Genomic DNA, 20,576 nt, shown 5'->3' with positions numbered 1-20,576 from the left:
TCCCAAAAACCTATTTATACGTTTTTGTTTGTTTGTTTTTTTTAGGTTTTTGTATGCTGGAGCATTATGACAGCTTTGATGCAGTTTCTGACCTGAAGAGGTCACTTGAAGCAATGGTAGTTATACAAAAAAAAGGGAAAAAAATGGCCAGCAGGTGGCAGCAAAGTATAAGAGATCAGCCAGGGCCATGTTGCAACAAGCTCCTTTTCACAGTATTTTCAACAGGTTTGTGAATAATGATGAAACTTAGCTAATTCTAATGCTAATTGCTGCAAAATGTAAAAACAGATACAAATATACTTTTTTTCCTGATGAAAGAAGAGACTTTAATCTTTATTTTGGTAGGTTCCATGTTTTTATAGCAATAGAACATGAAAATGGCTGGGAGTGAATGAGTTAAACAGCTTAAAGGACGCTCATTAGGGACAACAGAATAACATACGCGACACACATGCTAGTTGCTAATGCTACGCAAGCAAAATGGTGCATTCAGGGGACTTTCACAGCATCCGGAAACTTCGTTTTTCTTCAATGATGTCTGTCTTAAGTGGAAAATAATCAAACCATTTGGCCCAATTGGCCGATTGTTTTGGCCGATGTTTGAAGGCCAATAATCGGACGATCGGAATTCCAATTAATCGGTCGGGCCCTAACACAGCACCAAAGAAGAAATATGTGTAGTAGACGAGCATTTCATTGTTGCTGTGATGTACTTTTTGTAACGTTTGATGTAATTGGTCGGGCCCGACTTAATTACTAAAATATGATGATGATGATGATGATGATGATGATGATGCCATTTTGGATGTGCAGGCTGAAAAAATGAATCAGAACTGAAATGCTGTAGAATTAAATGCGGTTTGATGAATTGTGGGAACTTCCAAATGTTGAATATATTGATGACGAGCCCGTAATATTTCAAACGGTTCCTCTCTGCTCGTGCATGGAATCGTCTTACGGCACCGGCCCAGACGAGGCAGCGGCATTTTGGTGGCAGACATGTTTGTTTGTTGACACTCCATCAGCGCGGGCGTCCAATGGCGCGTCGCCGTGGAAACGAGCTCCGACGGAGGCACGACTCGGTGATCCCTGACTGGAGAGGGAAGCGGGGGGGGGGGGGTTGTCGCCATGGCGACCGGGGATCTTCCCGGGAGAGTGGAGAGCAGCGCGGCTGTTGCCGTGGAAACGGGATGCGTGTCAGCAAACGTATTTCGCCGTGGCGGGAAAATGGGACCCGGGAGAGAACGCGGTGGAATCGCCGTCCATTCATCTGTTTGCTTGATGGGCAAAATTACAACCTGGCTAAGCTCGCCGATCAACAACAATTCAGCCTCACGTTCACGTAGCCGAGCAACCTGCACGAAAAAAAGTCAGGCGGATGCAACCGCTGCAGCGTCAAGCGACTGTCGTGAGTCTCCTCGTTTTTTAATAACGCTCGTCATTTCCCACAAGAGTCGCCGCATCTTCTTTTTTTTTTTTTTTTCTATGTCCGCGTGCGTCAGCTCGGCTCTTTCCCGGCACAAAGTGTTTCTTTCCGTAATGAGCGTTCCCGTCAGGTGAGACCGAGTCGTGACGATGGAACAGGAAGTGAGCTTCGTCAGGGACCGCCCCCTTGACCTCGCGCCGGAATCACCGCTGACTGACTCCCGCGGTCAAGTCAAGTCGGGCTTCCGGCTTGCCCTCGCCGATCTGACGTGTAAAAGCGGTTTATTTTTGTACAATTTTAAAATAAAGAAAAAAAAAGTAACATTCTGTTTTTTTGACAGTATGCGATTGGTTTGTCACCTGAACAACTGCGGTGTCATTTTCCACTCGACAGTAAGTGGCAAAATGGCCGCCTTCTCATCTTGACACAAAAACTGCTGGATTTTGCTGCTTAACTCATTAACACTCGCCGCCATTTTCACATTTCGCAATCCCGTTCGCTTTTACTGGATTTGGACTGATTTTGCAAGGCCCACAGAATTTTGTGTTCTATTGCTATGGAACCTACCAAAAGAAAGATTAAAGTCTCTTCTTTCATCAGGAAAAAAAAAAGTATGTTTCTATCTGTTTCCGTTTTGCAGCATTTAGCATTAGAAGAGAGCCAAGTTTCATCAGTTTTCACAAATCGATTTAAAATTCAAAGTAATTGAGCTTTTTTTCTACATGGATCTCCGTTGCTCTGCTGCCACCTGCTGGCCGTTTGTGTCATAACTACCATTTCTGCAACCGTTCTTTGCAGTTGAGAGGCTGCATCAAAGCCTTCTGTATGCTCTAGCATAAAACAAAATAAACGTATAAATACGTCTTTGGACGGCGGACGAGCGGCTGGAGGAAAAATTGAAAGCGGCGAACTGTGATCGATGACAGACGGACGACCTCCGTCACCGACGTGGCGTTGGCGCGCGTTCACCCGCTAATCTCTCGTCATTCTCTCGGCGCTCCGTTTTCCTCCCGCTGACTAAACGTTAATTAAGCGAGCAGGAAATGAAATGTAATTAAAGTCCGGCCTTCCCGAAGATGAGGTTACGCGCGGCGGGCCGTCGCTTTTCTCCCGCGGCATCAGCCGGCAAATGTGCTGAGTCAGCGGCGGGAATCGGAGCGCTTCGTCATCGTCCGCAATCACAACATTCATTGACGGGAAGCTTCAAATAAAGTCCGATGTTCACAAAAATAACATTTTCATTGATTTTTATCACACATGAAGGCGTTACAGCAAGTTTAGTTTCTGTCATGACTCGAGTCATGCAGGAGGTCATGTTTGGGTCGAGTTCTTGACCGTGCGCCAGAGTTCACGACCCCGTTAAGTAGGGGTGTGAATTGCCGAGTACCTGACGATTCGATTCGTATCACGATTCACAGGCCACGATTCGATTCGATACCGATTAATCCCGATACGAATTTATAAGTCGATTGTTGCGATTTTTTTTCATTCAAATTTAGAAAATACTAATCAGTAAGCTTGTAGTGTAAGATTGATATGAAAATGTATTATTTATTGATCTGAAATTTCAGTCTTATAGAGGTTGTAATCTGTTTCATGTTTGAACAGCATTAAAATAAAATATTAAGGCTTAATGTTCCGTTCATATAACATTCTTCCATGCTCAAGGTGTCAATCCGAACCCGAAGTCAGACGTTTTGTTGAATATTTTTCCATTAAAAATGGAAGTTGAAAAATCGATTCACACATTAAAAAAAAAAAAAAAAAAAAAAAGGCAATGATGATAAGACGTTGAATCCGTTGAATCCGAATACCGAATGAACAATTCTGAGCTCTTTAAAAAAAAAAAAAAAAAAAAAACGATTTTTTTTTATTGAATCGTTTCGAGAATCGCGCGATGTAGTATCGCGATATATCGCCGAATCGTTTTTTTTTTTAACACCCCTACCGTGAAGTGTCTGTTGCAACAAGCTCTCTTTTTACCAGTGTTTTCACCAGGAATGTGAATATTGATGATTCTAATGCTAATTGCTGCAAAACTGAAACTGATAGAAATAAATACATTTTTCCCCCCGATGAAAGAAGAGACTCTAATCTTTCTTTTGGTAGGTTCCGTGTCTTTGTAGCAATGGAGCACAATATTCTGTGGACCTTGCAAAATGAGTCCAAATCCAGGAAAACAGACGGGAGCGAAGGTTGCTTCAGTCAAAATGGCTGCCAGTCAATGAGTTAAGCAGCTCTAAGTATCATATTATGATTGGAATTAACACCAACAGATTCGTGGCCGATCCTGTCGTTGACATGAAACGTCCCACGTCAAAGTGGACGTGAGACCAAAAATCAACAAACGTTTTCCTGGATCGATCCCGCCGCCGGCGCCGCCGCCAACCTGGCGAGGAAAGTCATTATCCGCCGCCGAGGCCCGATTAACTGCCGGCTCCCTAACGTGCACTAATGGATCCAATTAGCGCCGCTAATCACGCTCGTTTGTTTGACATCAGTCGGACGGGAAAAAGCGGAAAAGCGCTCCCGTCAGAATTCCGCCGCTTGCTTTAATCTCGCAACTTTCCACCTGTCAGCAGAAGAAGACGAAAGAAGCGGAGGCGGCGAGCAGATGTGTCAGATAAGAAGAAGTTGCTGTCGGGCGAAGGAAATTCTGAGGAAATTCTGGTCGATAGGAAAGAAGGTTCCAGACTAAGAAGAGTTTAAGGACAGGCTTCTCTCATGCTCGTTTGAGTAGCTCGCGGACAGATAGCGAACTCGACATTATTGTGGGAATGCTGAAGCATTCCCACATATTGTGATTTTTATTCTCCACATTTTTTTTTTTGCCACATAATACTTCCAATTTACATTGTTCAAATTTCAACGAGCTTAAAAAAAAAAATCACACCTCCCAGGCTATATATCAGGGGTGTCAAACATACGGCCCGCGGGCCGGATCAGGCCCGCAAAGGGGTTTAATCCGGCCCGAGAGCCGTAAAGACGTAGAGTAAAAAAAAAAAAATTATAATAAAAAATAAAAATAAATAACAAAAATTGTAATGTCGGACCAATTAATCAGCCAGCCACAATCAAATATATAAATTTGTAATTTCACAAGCAGTCCTCAGATGAGTAATGTAACTTGTACACGGAATCTCCGTGGAAGTCATTATTTTACACGCAACTTAAAGTTATGGTAAAATAGACCAACATAAACGTTTTAATACGACACAAATTCAATTACTGGTAACACAAATACATATGACAGGGATTCACGTCCTTATAACTTCATTAACTGTGCCACACAGTGTATTCTGGGAACTATATACAAAACAGGTAGATTTAACACGTCCGGAACTCATACAGGCAAAGTGTTGCCGCGTTTCATTTGCATTCAGTTGAGCTCCGTAATTTAGGGCTGGCCCAAAAATATCAAAAATCTGCGTATAAATGACGGCAATTGTTTTTAAGTTATATACCATTATTTTACCGATTTGGCCCACTTAGTAATATATTTTCCTCCATGCGGCCCCTGAGCTAATATGAGTTTGACACCCCTGCTATATATCGTCTGATTCCACATTACTTAACAATATTTGCACAATTTCACATTTAATATCAACTTTTCCCGATTCATTTTCAATGGGACAGACATTGAACTTTTTCTAAGAATCACTTTCCACGTAGAGATAGACCGATAAGGTTTTTTCGGGCCCGATACCGATACCAATTATTAGTAGTGAAGGATGCCGATAACCGATATTTGGAGCCGATATTCATTTTCACTAAAAAGGGACATCAAAATTTGGAAAAAATACAAACTCCAGCTCTTATCTTTTTTTTTTTTTTTTAAAGCATATGTTTATTGAGCAACTTTTAGGGTTAGTAAAATATTTTTAAGGGTTTTTTTTTCTACACGAAATAAAAGTCTTCCAAAATTTAAAAATATCCAAAGTATTAAATTTTTACTTATCTCAGTTTTAATTTCAACCAAAAACAGAAGGTGCAGAGAGTTCCCAGGGTCGACAAAAATGAAAATAAAAACTTTTTTTAAACATTTACATTCAAATTAGTTTCCTGAAGTTAACACTTAAAAAAAAAAATGGATCTATTATCGGCCATATGATTCATCAAAATGGCCGATGCCGATATTTCTCAAAATGCTAAATATCGGCGCCGATAATCGGCCCAGCCGATAATCGGTCTATCCCTACTTTCCAGGCCCACTTCTGTGCATATATATCATCATCTAACTTCTCATCATTACCAGGTGTCTGATAGGGTTATGCTAATGCTAATGCTAATTGTGGGAATGCTTCAGCATTCCATACATATAACTTCTCATCATGACCAGATGTCTGATACTGCTCGATGGCACAGTTGTTAAAAAGCGCATTGTCAACTAACCAGGAGGTTATAATTTCATAATTTCTCTCTCAGTTTACTTCATAAGCATTCCGCATGCATTCAATCTCACCTATTAGCATTCAGCATTCCCGTGCAATTTCTCCTGAAATTGCACTTAGTCTAGTTTATAAAGCGCTTTAAAAACAGGCATTGCTATCTACAAATGTTGTGCAAGAATAATACACATTTAAAAAAAAATAAAAATAAAACTAATACTGAAACTAACTAAACTAAAAGTAAGCATTTATTAAAGAACTAAAACTAACAAAAAACTACCCTGAAAAATAATTAAAACTAACTACATTAAAAACAAAAGAAAACTCAAAACAAAATAAAAACTCAAATGAAAAATTCCAAAACTACATATAATAACCCGACTGCCACCTTACAAATAAATTGGTTTATATACTGTAGCATTTTTCTAAATATGCAAAAGCACCAATCAATTATTTGTCCAATTTTTAGGACTAAACGCAATTTCCCTTCATAACATGTTGTGGCCCTTGCGTCCTTCCGATTTTCTGCATGTGGCCCTCAAATGGAAAAAGTTTGGACACGCCTGATGTCGATGCTTTGATCAAGTTTCCGATTGGAGGAAAAGTTTGTGAAGTGCTTTCCCACACAAAGGATGCACATCCGACCTGCTGCGTCTGCAATCTGCTTATTGGATCTCGTCCGTGAATTGCTCGTTAGGAATCCCCTTGAGGGGGGAGGGGCCGAAGCCTCCCGCGGGCTCCGCAGGATGGGAGCCGATTCATGTCGGGAGCGCCAAGAACTTTCTTTTATTTTCCTTGATGAGCCGAGCGACCTTGAGAACAGACGAGAGACTCGCAGCTGAAGCAGCAGAAGTGAGACGACCTTCGAGTGACACCAAAAAAAAAAAAAAAAAAAAAAAAAAAAAGCTGCTCCAACATTTACACATGATGACACGATGGCACATTAACGAGAGGGAAGGAAAATTTGCTAATTGGGAACAATTGGGACATTTTCAAAGAAGTGTACGAGGCCTGCTCCAATTATGGAAAAAATAATAATCACGACTACTTTGGCAATAATTGAAATCACAATTATTCAAACAATTCTAGTACAAAACAAGAAAATGTTTACGTATTTAATAAAAATGTTAAGACCAATTAAAAAATAGAAACACTATAATTATGCAAGTTCCTGTTGGACAATTTTATTTATTTATTTATTTATGTTGGCAAAAACTTGAAGTTGGAGTGCAGCTTGTGCTTTTTTTATTGTTTACACATTTAAAAATATTAAGACCAATTAAAAAACAGAAACACTATAATTATGCAAGTTCCTGTTGGACAAAAAAAAATGTATTTATTTATTTATTTATTTATTTATTTATTTATTTTATTTATTTATGTTGGCAAAAACTTGAAGTTGGAGTGCAGCTTGTGCATTTTTTTTATTGTTTACACATTTAAAACTATTAAGACCAATTAAAAACCAGAAACACTATAATTATGTCAGTTTCTTTTCGGACCAAACACAATTTATAATAATGTATATTTATAACAATATCTATTTATTGATCTTGGCAAAAACTTGAAGTTGGAGTGCAGCAGTAGGATAATTTTTTATTTTTTTATTTATTTTTTTGGTACGAAACAAGAAAATGTTTAAATGTAAAAACAAAACAAAAAAAAAATAGTATGACAAATAAAATTATTTGAAACACTATAATTATACAAGTTCCTTTTGGATGAAACAAAATGTATTAAATTAGTTATTTTAGAAATTCAAAAAGGTGCAAATATATAATTGCAAACAACTAAAAAATTGTATAATACTTCAAATTGTAGTTGAATTTCGATTAATTGCACAGCCCGAGGGTGTACTCACTTTTGTTGCCACTGTTTTACCTGTGTGCTGATTTTTATTTATTTATTTTAATTTTTTTAGGTGACTGTGAATGTGTCATATATTATTCAACAACTAATTGATTATGAAACTAAATAACATATTTTGATAATCAATGAATTGTGTTTATATTAATATTAATTGTAAATAATAAAAAAAAAAAAGTCAGCCATTTTGATTTGGTGTAACCATTTTGCGCTCGTTGGCCTCCTCTGAACAGCTGGCAAAACTTTTTGTCTTTGTGTGTATATTTTTTGTTTTTATCTTGTTTTCGACATTGACAAAACATGCAACAAAATCCGGATTGTTCATTCCCACATTGATTGAGTAGCTTGTGTTGCATTTTTTTTTTTTCCTCCTCCAAAATGTCAGCGTTATTTGGTCTGCCGAGTCAGCAAAAAAAAAAAAAAAGTTGCTGATCTTGCTGCGGAGTTTTCTGCCAACTCTGAAGTGGGTGCGTGCCGCCCTCTAGTGCTCAAACGTTCGTCCTACACATCTTTCGTCAGCTGGACTCCGCAATTCTGATCACTCTTATTTATTTATGAATGACTGAATTTCTGAAATGAGGTCACCTGTGTGCGTTTGTAGCTTTCTGATCGTCCTCGGCTGTTTGATTCTGGCCGTGTTGACAACCTTCAAGGAGCACGAGAAGACGTCGGCTCATTGGCTGGTGGTTCTGGTGAGCTTTCACACACATTTGCGCACACGCGCGATGACGTGACGCGTATTTTTTCTTTGTTATTTTTTTTGGCCGCTTCCCAGGAGACGTTTGCCATTTTCATCTTCGGCGCCGAGTTTGCGTTGCGCGTTTGGGCCGCGGGATGTTGCTGTCGTTACAAAGGATGGAGAGGAAGGCTCAAGTTCGCCCGCAAGCCGCTTTGCATGCTGGGTAAGGACGACCCGACACACACGTGCTCATTCCCTACGTCCGAAACGGGGACGTCGATTTGATCCATTCGACCATCTCGGTGGTCAAGCAGACCTGTCGTGTCAAAAGAGACATTTGAGGCCAAATCCATAAGCAAAAATCTGCCGAAAACGGCATTGTGGAATTGCGGGAATTGCTTCAGCAGTCATCATTTATCTCTCAATTGACTTCGTTAGCATTCCACACGCATTCAAAATCTTCAGCATTCAGCTTTCAGCATTCCCACGCAATTTCTCCACAAATTGCACTTCGTCTCGTTACAGCTGTGAACCACAACACAAAAATATGACAGCAGCATCCAATACGTTCACTTTTGTTTTGTTCTCCCTTTCCTTTTCCGTTTTGGGATTTTCCATTGTGTTGTTGTTTTTCATACTTCATTTTTCATACATTTGTAAAGTTTTCTGCCTATCTGTCATTTTTTTGGCATTTTTATGGACATGGTCTTTTTCTACCTCTCTTCTTTTTTAGACATTTTATGGCTTTTTTTTGTACTGCATTTTTTTGTGATCATTTTTTTATATTTTATGGCAATTTTATTTTTAACAGTTTTTCTGCCTCTTTTGCTATCTAATTTATGACATTTTTGGTATTTTTATGAACATATGGTAATTTTCTACCTGTCTTCTTTTTTGGACATTTTATGGCTTTTTTTTTTTTACTGTTTTTCTGCCTTTTTTGTTTTCAAATTTCTGACATTTTTGGCATTTTTATAGACGTATGGTCTTTTTTTTTTTTTTTTTTACCTCTTTTCCTTTTGTAGATATTGTATAGCTATTTTTGACGGTTTTTCTGCCTTCTTTGCTATCTAATTTATGAAATTTTTGGCATTTTTATGGACATGGTCTTTTTCTACCTCTCTTCTTCTTTAGACATTTTATGGCTTTTTTTTTTGTACTGCATTTCTGCCTTTTTTTGTGATCATTTTTTTTATATTTTATGGCAATTTTATTTTTAACAGTTTTTCTGCCTCTTTGCTATCTAATTTAGGACATTTTTGGTATTTTTATGAACATATGGTAATTTTCTACCTCTCTTCTTTTTTGGACATTTTATGGCTTTTTTTTTGTACTGCATTTCTGCCTTTTTTTGTGATCATTTTTTTATATTTTATGTCAATTTTATTTTTAACAGTTTTTCTGCCTCTTTGCTATCTAATTTATGACATTTTTGGTATTTTTATGAACATATGGTAATTTTCTATCTCTCTTCTTTTTTAGACATTTTATGGCTTTTTTTTTGTACTGCATTTCTGCCTTTTTTTGTGATCATTTTTTTATATTTTATGGCAATTTTATTTTTAACAGTTTTTCTGCCTCTTTTGCTATCTAATTTATGACATTTTTGGTATTTTTATGAACATATGGTAATTTTCTACCTCTCTTCTTTTTTAGACATTTTATGGCTTTTTTTTTGTACTGCATATCTGCCTTTTTTTTGTGATCATTTTTTTATATTTTATGGCAATTTTATTTTTAACAGTTTTTCTGCCTCTTTGCTATCTAATTTATGACATTTTTGGTATTTTTATGAACATATGGTAATTTTCTACCTCTCTTCTTTTTTAGACATTTTATGGCTTTTTTTTTTGTACTGCATTTCTGCCTTTTTTTGTGATCATTTTTTTATATTTTATGGCAATTTTATTTTTAACAGTTTTTCTGCCTCTTTTGCTATCTAATTTATGACATTTTTGGTATTTTTATGAACATATGGTAATTTTCTACCTCTCTTCTTTTTTGGACATTTTATGGCTTTTTTTTTGTACTGCATTTCTGCCTTTTTTTGTGATCATTTTTTTTATATTTTATGGCAATTTTATTTTTAACAGTTTTTCTGCCTCTTTGCTATCTAATTTATGACATTTTTGGTATTTTTATGAACATATGGTAATTTTCTACCTCTCTTCTTTTTTAGACATTTTATGGCTTTTTTTTTTGTACTGCATTTCTGCCTTTTTTTGTGATCATTTTTTTTATATTTTATGGCAATTTTATTTTTAACAGTTTTTCTGCCTCTTTTGCTATCTAATTTATGACATTTTTGGTATTTTTATGAACATATGGTAATTTTCTACCTCTCTTCTTTTTTAGACATTTTATGGCTTTTTTTTTTGTACTGCATTTCTGCCTTTTTTTGTGATCATTTTTTTTATATTTTATGGCAATTTTATTTTTAACAGTTTTTCTGCCTCTTTTGCTATCTAATTTATGACATTTTTGGTATTTTTATGAACATATGGTAATTTTCTACCTCTCTTCTTTTTTGGACATTTTATGGCTTTTTTTTTTTAACTGTTTTTCTGCCTTTTTTGTTTTCAAATTTCTGACATTTTTGGCATTTTTATAGACGTATGGTCTTTTTTTTTTTTACCTCTTTTCCTTTTGTAGATATTGTATAGCTATTTTTGACGGTTTTTCTGCCTTCTTTGCTATCAAATTTGTGACATTTTTGGACATTTTTAGGACACATTTTCTACTTCTCTGCTTCCTTTTTTTGGACATTTTATGGCTATTTTTGACGGGGGGTTTTCTGCCTTTGTTGCTATCAGTTTTCTGACATTTTTGGGCAATATTTATGGACATTTTCTGGTAATTTTTGGGATTCTTTTGTTTTTTGACATTTTATTTTATTTATTTTATTTTATTTGACATTATAAGCAACGTTTTTTTCAGCTTTTTCTTAAATCAATTTTCTGACTTTTTTTTAATAGTAATTTTGTGGACATTTTATGAATTTTTTTTTTTTTCCTTACTGTTTTTCCTACCTTTTTTTTCTATCAAATTTCTGACATTTTTTTGGCATTTTTATGGACGTATTGTCATTTTCTACCTCTCTTCTTTTTGTGGACATTTTAGGGCTATTTTTGACAGTTTTTCTGCCTTTTTGTTATCAGATATCTGACATTTTTTTGGCAATTTTAAGGACACATGGTCATTTTCTACTTCACTGCTGCCTTTTTTTTGGACATTTTATGGTTATTTTTTACTTTGTTGCTGTCAATTTTCTGACATTTTTATCCATTTTCATGGAGATTTTCTGGTAATTTTTGTGATTTTTATTTATATATATATATATATATATATATATATATATATATATATATATATATATATATATATATATATATATATATATATATATTTATTTATTTATTTATTTATTTATTTATTTGGACATTTTATGGTTACTTTTTGAGCATTTCCAATATTGTACAGCCCTAATATATATATTAGGGGTGTTAAAAAAATTGGTTCGGCGATATATCGCCATACATCGCGCGATTCTCGAATCGATTAAAAAAAATCGATAAAAAAAAAAAATTATTATTATTATTTTTTTTTAAAGAGCTCAGAATTGTTCATTCGGTAGTCTTACCGATTCAACGTCTTATCATCATTGCCTTTTTTTTTTCTTTTTTTTTGTGTGTGTGAATCGATTTTTCAACTTCCATTTTTAATGGAAAATATTCAACAAAACGTCTGACTTCGGGTTAGGATTGACACCTTGAGCATGGAAGAATGTTATATGAACGGAACATTAAGCCTTAATATTTTATTTTAATGCTGTTCAAACATGAAACAGATTACAACCTCTATAAGACTGAAATTTCAGATCAATAAATCATACATTTTCATATCAATCTTACACTCTACAAGCTTACTGATTAGTATTTTCTAAATTTGAATGAAAAAAAATCGCAACAATCGACTTATAAATTCGTATCGGGATTAATCGGTATCGAATCGAATCGTGACCTGTGAATCGTGATACGAATCGAATCGTCAGGTACGAGGCAATTCACACCCCTAATATATATCATATCATATCAATAAACTACAATTTATTGGTGAGTATTGTATTCATCGTTTGACCCGTCGAGTCAACTGTAAAAGTCGCCACTGTAACGAATGCGGAGTCGGGAATGAGCGACTGATTGCGAACGAACGCAAGCGTGCTAATGTGACGTTTGTTGTGATGTGATATGATCTGATGTGATCCGATCTGATGGGATTGCGCTCAGACATCTTCGTCCTGATGGCGTCGGTGCCGGTGGTGGCGGTGCGTAACCAAGGCAACGTGCTGGCCACGTCCCTGCGCAGTCTGCGCTTCCTGCAGATCCTGCGCATGTTGCGCATGGACCGGCGCGGAGGAACCTGGAAGCTGCTGGGCTCGGCCATCTACGCGCACAGCAAGGTAGGACGCCGCCGCGCCCCCTGTGGGACTGGAGGACAATCGCGCCGGCAACTCGCTTTTTTTTTATTTTATTTTTTTTATTGCTCAATAATAAAATGGTGCCACCCACACTTGAAACTCACACACTACAGAATCTTCATCACTCACAACCTACACTCTCTCACATACTACGTACAGTTTTCTCGCTCACCAACACTACTGAAACGCTCTCACATATGCTACAGAAGCACTCTCACTTCCTACTGATTTTTTTTCCCCACTCACAAAATCAACGATGACACTCTTATATTGACGACTGAAATTCTCTCACTCATTGATTTTTTTTTCTGCTCACATTAACTACTAAAGACACTACACAAGCACTCTCACGCTCGACTTTTTGAATTGTTCCCAAGTTATACTGAAAAACTCTCACACATGCAACTGAACCACACTCATACTGCTAAGATTCTCTTACCCCGGGTTTTCACCGGATGCGGTTGCGGTGCGGTTGCGGTGCGGTCCGGCGACGCAAGCAATTAGATTCCATTCATTCGAATGGTGCAGTTGACACCGCTTGCGGGTGCGTTGCGTGTCGACTGCGGAAGGATAGACCTATTTTCTATTTTTGCCGGACGCCGCAGCGGTAGGCCTCCGGCAAATGGCAAGCTAGCACAAAACACATCGAGCGGGACAGGAAGACCGAGGCAGTTTCAAAATAAATTTCCGGTTACCTTTCAGAATAAAATACTCGCCAGCTCCTATTTCGCAAGTTTTTCAGCAAAACGTGACGTGGGCGTCGCCGGAACATGTGCTCATTCACGGTTTAGACACCAGCGAACATGGACGAGGAGAGGTTTATATTGGAGGTGGAAAACCACAAAATAATATATGACACGGCACATCCTTTTTATAAGGACTGTAATGTATTGTGAGTTTGATGTTCGCGATTGCTTGTTGTGCCCGTCTCGCTTGCCGTACTGAGCGGCAGCCGGACGCGGAAGACAGAAATAAAGAGTGGACCCGCACTGACCCGACTCTCGTTATTAATATACTTTACAAGGACAACCAAAAAAAGGATGCTGCATGGAATCTCATAGCAGAAGAAGAAGAAAAGGTTCAATCAAAAGAAGTCCACCTCTCGTTGTGAAATGCCACATGATCGCGCGCGCGCGGTCCCGCGAGACACGTTGGGAAGTGGGCGGCGACGGAGCTGCCGGACCGCAGCTGTGCGGAGCCGTTGTGGATTGACCAAAAAATTGACCCGTCCGGAGCACGCAGTCAAGACGCACCGCACCGCACCGCAACCGCACCGCAACCACACCGCAACCGCACCGCAACCGCATCCGGTGAAAATCCGGGGTTACGTTTGCGACTGATTTGCCACTCATTTTATACATTTTTTTTTCCTGCTCACTTTGGATACTAAAACATTCTCACTCCTCTTAACGCTCTCACACGTGCTTCTGGAAATCTTTTTTTCTTGCCCGCATGACTCTTTCTCATTCTCATAACATCCTCACATATTGTTTGCGACTGAGATTTAGTGTGACGTAGGAGCTGATCACGGCCTGGTACATCGGCTTCCTGTCGCTGATCCTGGCCTCCTTCCTGGTCTACCTGGTGGAGAAGGACGACGTGTCGCTGGACGCGTCCGACCGGGACGACGCCAGCGCGCAGCCCAAAGCGCAGGACTTCGACACGTACGCCGACGCGCTGTGGTGGGGGCTGGTACGTAACGTAACGTGACGCCACGCCACGCCACGCCACGCGAATCTCACAAGCGGCGCTGTCGCAGATCACGCTGACCACCATCGGCTACGGCGACAAGACGCCAAAGACGTGGGCGGGGAGACTTTTGGCCGGAACCTTCGCGCTGATCGGCGTCTCCTTCTTCGCGCTGCCGGCGGTACGTAAACGGCGGGGACTGTCCAGGACAGGGATTGATGATGTCACTCGCCACGGCAGGGTATTCTGGGTTCCGGTCTGGCCCTGAAGGTCCAGGAGCAGCACAGGCAGAAACACTTTGAGAAGAGACGACATCCGGCCGCCGGACTCATCCAGGTGAAACGAAACGAAACGAGAGGAGAGTGAGAGGAGGCCCCGCCTACCCGTCATCCGATTGGACAATTTCACGCCACTTTGCAACGAGATCCAAACATCATTATGACGATATTATCACCAGATGTTGGCGATGCAAAAGGCTACAATATTGTAAAAATCGAAATTCAAAAAAAAGGCTCATACTAAAAAAACAAACAAAAAAACAATATTGTGTTTTTGCATATTACAGCAATGAAAAATATTATTCCAAAAAATTCTAATATCAATCAATCAATATCGCGATGAATCGTGATACTTTGTCTCCCGATAGATTACTGATCGTATCGCGATATTTGTACTTATTATACAGCCGCTATAATGGCTCCATTGTTCATGACTTATTGAGCAATGACTTGGCGGGCCACTAGGGGGAGCGCCTCATCAGAGTGGCGGGGAAATGGACGCAAGTCTTAAGGCGTAGAAGACTCGTTAGCTTAGTTTATTATTATTATTATTATCATTATTATTATTATTATTATTATTTATATTTTGACATATATATATATATATTATTCTAAATTATTTTTTATTTTTTAAAGTTGTATTATTTATTTATTTTATTATTATTATTATTATATGATTAGTTTTATCGTAGATTATCGTGTGTTTATTACCTGAGCATGAACATGCCTTGTGAAAATTCAACTACACTAAAAAAAGAAAAAACAAATGTAGCCACCAGAGGGTGCTAGAACTGCACAAATGGAAATCAACCAGACTTTTTTTTTTTTTTTTTTTTGTTTTGAACATCTGTTCTGCTTTTAATATGGTGACCTGACAATGATGATATATTGTGGCAGTTTTAATATCCCGATATCCGTATTCTGGTTCCATTCCGAGCTTGTGGTCTGCTGCAGTCGGCGTGGCGCTATTATTCCACCAATCCAATCAGGGAAGACCTCATCGCCACGTGGAGGTTCTACGAGACCATCATCTCGCTCCCGTGTTTCAGGTGAGTCGCTTTTTTTGTGTGCTTTTTTTGGTTGTCAGTTGACTGCCTGTGTGGCTTTTTTATTTTATTTTTTTAAACAAGTTAGCATGTTTGTCTTTGTTTCCATGTTGTCCATGCAGGAAGGACCACCTGGACGTCATGGCCAGGTAGGACACGTCGTCACACTTTGTGTGACAACCGTCCTTTTAGACCAAAAATAATTAAATAAATGGACCGGTCGTTAGCCAATGTCGGGCCATGTTAAGGTTATTATAGGTCATGAAAACAAATGATATAAAAAGTTTTTTAAAAAATGCTGAGAAATGAAATAAACTTGATTTTTTTTTTTTTTTTTTTATATATATACGTATAGATTTTAGTATGAGCTATTTTTTTCCCAAAATTTTTTTTTTGTATCAATACGGCATATTAGTACAGTGGTAAAAAATTCCAACATTTTTTTCCTTACTAAATTAGCATACACTAGGGGTGTTAAAAAAAAAAATCGATTCGGCGATATATCGCGATACTACATCGCGCGATTCTCGAATCGATTCAATAATCGGCAGAATCGATTTTTTTTTTTTTTTTTTTTTTTTTTTTTTTTTTTTTTTTTTTTTTTAGGATTCACACCTTGAGCATGGAAGAATGTTATATGAACGGAACAGTAAGCCTTAATATTTTATTTTAATGCTGTTCAAACATGAAACAGATTACAACCTCTATAAGACTGAAATTTCAGATAAATAAATAATACATTTTCATATAAATCTTACACTCTACAAGCTTACTGATTAGTATTTTCTAAATTTGAATGAAAAAAAATCGCAACAATCGACTTATAAATTCGTATCGGGATTAATCGGTATCGAATCGTGACCTGTGAATCGTGATACGAATCGAATCGTCAGGTACGAGGCAATTCACACCCCTAATATACACCAATCACAAAATGAAGAAATAATAATCACACTTTTATATTGTTAAGATATGCGTTCTGAATTTAAAGTAGACAACACAACCATGGTGCGCTAACATAGTTAGCTTAGTTAGCAAACTCGAATCCGCTAGCATAAAAGGCTCACGAATGCTAACATCTTCACTGACTCGTTTTTTACCAACATTTTGAATTGACAAAAACATTCAACCGGACATTATTGGCTCTTTTATAGCTTGCGGGAAAGTTATAGAAATCAACACAAAAAGTTACTTTACAGCCTGACGTGGGCCAACGTGCCAACGTGTGTGCGTGTTGTGTTGCTCTTCAGGAGCGGTATTTATTTATTTTTTATTTTTTTTTCTTCAGGAGCGTCATTGCAACTGACGTCAACTCAAGTCAAGCAGACGTAAATGCGCATTTCGCCACTAGAGGGTGCTAAAAGTCGGCAATAAATCACTGAAAAATAAAGCGGAACGAATCTGTTCCATCACGGTGATGTTTGGATATCGTCACATCGGCCCTGAAAAAGCATATCGTTCTATCACGAATTAAAATGAACTGAATCCAAACGACAAAAGTGGAAAGAGAATGATAAGAACTCTCGTGAGAAGCCCCAAACAAACAATTGGAAGCAGGCGTCCCAATACTTTTGTCAGCTCCCTTTCAGCCACAAACGACGACGACGACGTCATCGTGTTAGTTTGGCTGTTGCGCAATCTTGTCATCATCATCTCGTTGCTGTTTGCGGGCCTGCCCGGAGCTTTTGAAAGCCCGCAAAGAGGCGGACGATTGTTGGCGCGCACGAGATGGGTCGCAACGGTGTCGTTTTTCCCCGCCGAGTGCTCTCGGCTTTGTGCGGCCCGACAAAGGACGCGTCTTCAAGTCTTCCGCCGCTGCCAAGGCCGCATTGTGGCGCCCGAAAAAGTCCCACGATGCTTTTTGGAACCGCCTCCGCGGCGCGTCCGCTTGTTCGCCGCTTCCCGACCGGCGCCCAAGCACGCATTTCAGATTTGGAAAATCTAACAGAAAAAAATACTCAAAAAAAAAAAAAATTTATTTATTATTATTTTTTTTTTAAAGAGATAAACAAAACAAAGCGATTTCCACAAAGTAGAGGTTGACTTTTTATTTTATTTTTTATTTTTTTTAACACCTCCATTTTGTGGAGAAAAGATTTCCGATTTTCAAAATGTCACGTGAACAGACGTCATCAGCTTCGTTTTGGTTTGCCAAATGCCAGTTTTTAATTTATCATGTCGTGATGTCACACCAAATATGTTCAAATGGGAAACTTTTCCGATTCAAATGTCAAATTTCAAATGTTACGGTCTGACATTTATTTTGTTGTCATGTGAAATTTAGCATGTTAAAACGTGGAATTTATCACGTCAAAATCTGAAAATATTTGAGATTAAAATCATGTGAAAATGATCACGCCCGTTAAGGTCTGAAATTTATTATGGTGTATTGTGAAATTTTGCACGTTAAAACATTTAATTTATGACATCAAAAGGAGAATTTTTTTTCATTAAAATATGAAACGTAGCACGCACATTATGGTGTCAAATTTATAATTATGTCATGTAAAATTCGGCAAGTTAAAATGTTAAATTTATTACATCGAAATGGTAAATTTTCCACATCAAATGTGAAATTTAGCACACACGTGTGAAATTTATTATGGTGAAATGTGAAATTTAGCAAGTTAAAATATTAAATTAATCACATCAAAATGAGAAATTTGTCACATTAAAATATTTAACTTGATACGCACATTAAGGTGTGAAATTAATAATGATGTAATGTAAAATTTAGCATGTTAAAATATTAAATTTCTCACATCAAAATGAGAAATTTTTCACATTAAAATATTAAACTTAGCACGCACGTTCAGGTGGGAAATTAATTATGGTGCAATATGAAGTTTCGCATGTTAAAATATTAAATGTATTACATCAAAATGGGAAATTTTTATATTAAAATGTGAAACTTATCATGCGAGTTGAGGTCTGAAATTCATGATTATGTAATGTGAAATTTAGCATATTAAAATATAAAATTTATCACATCAAAATTTGATTTTTTTTTCACATTTAAACTGTGACACTTAGTGCAAACTTTGAGGCGTGAAATTTATGATTAAAATATTAAATTCATCACTTCAAAATGGGAAATTTTCCACCTTAAAATGTCAAACTTAGCAGGCACGTTAAGGTGTCAAATTTCTTATGGTGTAAAGTGAAATTTAGCACGTTAAAATATTAAATTTATCACATCAGAAATCACAAATTTTTCACATTAAAATGTGAAACTTAGCATGCACGTTAAAATATGAAATTTATGACATCAAAATGAAAATTTTTTCACATTAAAATATGAAACTTAGCACGCATGTTAAGGTGTGAAATTTCTGATTATGTAATGTGAAATTTAGCATGTTAAAATATTACATTTATGACATCAAAATGAGAAACTTTTCTCATTCAAATATGAAACTTAGCACGCATGTTCAGGTGCAAAATTTATTATGGCGCAATGTGAAGTTTAGCATGTTAAAATCCAACATTTATTACATCAAAATGAGACATTTTTCTCATTAAAATATAAAACTTAAAATATTAAATCTAGCACATCAAAATGAGATTTTTTTTTCACTTTAAAATATGAAACTTAGCACACATGTTAAGGTGTGAAGTTTATTATGGTGTAATGTGAAATTTTGCATGTTAAAATATTAAATTTATCACATCAAAATTAGATTTTTTTTTTTCCACATTAAAATGTGAAACTTAGCACGCATGTTCAGGTTTAAAATTTATGAATGTGTCATGTGAAATTTTGCACGTTATAATAATATATTTGTCATATCAAAATGAGAATTTTTTTTCATTAAAATATTAAACTTAGCACGCACGTTAAGGTGTGCAATTTATTATTGTGTAATGTGAAATTTAGATGTTAAAATAGTAAAAAATGGGAAAGTTTTCTCATTCAAATGTGAAATTTATTAGGTTAAAATGTGGAAGTTAGCACATGAGAATGTGAAATTTATCACCTGAAATTGTTCAATTGATGTATAATACTAATTGATGACATGATGGCTATATTGACAGTTTGAGTTACTTTTACAAACCTACTATGTAGTTTCTGTTTGAATGTAATAACAATCATGACAATAACCCGGTGGTTGTTTGTCGCCATGCCGACCGCGGGGGCGCGCCCGGCAGCCAGAAGATGACGCTGCTGGAGCGCGTGCGGCTCCCGAACGCGCGGCCGGCGATGGCGGCGGTGGCGGTGGCGGCGGCGGCGGCGGCCGGCAGGAAGATGGCGGCCAACGCCGAAGCGCTGGAGGAAAGCCCGTCCAAGGAAGCCAAGCCGGCCGGATTCAGCAACCGCGAGCGCTTCCGCACCGCCTTCCGCATGCGGGCGGCCACGCTGCGCCAGAGCTCCGAAGGTACGCCGGCGCCCTCTTGCGTTTCCGCTTTTGGACAGCAAGTTGTTGATGTGTAGCTAACGGGAAGCTAGCGCCACTCGTTAGCTTGCTGAAGCATCGTTTGTTTACCTTAAACGGTAATTGCACGTAATCCCCGTGACCGTTTAGCATCGGCTAATTTGCTTGGTGTTTAGAAATAAATAAATAAATAAATAAGATTGTGTTGTTTTTAATTAATTTAGATCTATTAATGTAATCATTTCTAATATATTTAATTTCATGTTTAATTTTTTTCATATCATTTTATGAGGGGGGTGATTATGGACTTAAATGATGTATTAATTATTATTTATTTGTTATTTAATTCTTGGT

The 20,576-nt window shown here is 37.5% G+C and overlaps 1 protein-coding gene across 4 annotated transcripts in view; it reads left to right on the top strand.

Moving 5' to 3' along the window:
- The window catches only part of kcnq3 (potassium voltage-gated channel, KQT-like subfamily, member 3), a 57,436-nt gene that overhangs the window by 25,041 nt on the left and 11,819 nt on the right, over positions 1 to 20,576 (top strand). For all 4 annotated transcript variants that reach the window (XR_013282228.1, XR_013282227.1, XM_077512033.1 and 1 more), the window contains exons 3-11: positions 8,282 to 8,372; positions 8,456 to 8,582; positions 12,646 to 12,818; positions 14,355 to 14,528; positions 14,596 to 14,706; positions 14,766 to 14,861; positions 15,758 to 15,852; positions 15,972 to 15,998; positions 19,999 to 20,225. Coding sequence is in view for 2 of the 4 variants with exons in the window: in XM_077512033.1 (XP_077368159.1) it covers positions 8,282 to 8,372; positions 8,456 to 8,582; positions 12,646 to 12,818; positions 14,355 to 14,528; positions 14,596 to 14,706; positions 14,766 to 14,861; positions 15,758 to 15,852; positions 15,972 to 15,998; positions 19,999 to 20,225 (1,121 nt within the window). In the remaining 2 variants the exon portion in view is untranslated. The remainder of the gene's footprint in view (positions 1 to 8,281; positions 8,373 to 8,455; positions 8,583 to 12,645; positions 12,819 to 14,354; positions 14,529 to 14,595; positions 14,707 to 14,765; positions 14,862 to 15,757; positions 15,853 to 15,971; positions 15,999 to 19,998; positions 20,226 to 20,576) is intronic.

This window comes from Festucalex cinctus, chromosome 1 (assembly GCF_051991245.1).
Source record: "Festucalex cinctus isolate MCC-2025b chromosome 1, RoL_Fcin_1.0, whole genome shotgun sequence".
In the NCBI taxonomy this organism is placed as follows: domain Eukaryota; kingdom Metazoa; phylum Chordata; class Actinopteri; order Syngnathiformes; family Syngnathidae; genus Festucalex; species Festucalex cinctus.
This window is presented reverse-complemented; position numbering and strand designations above follow the sequence as displayed.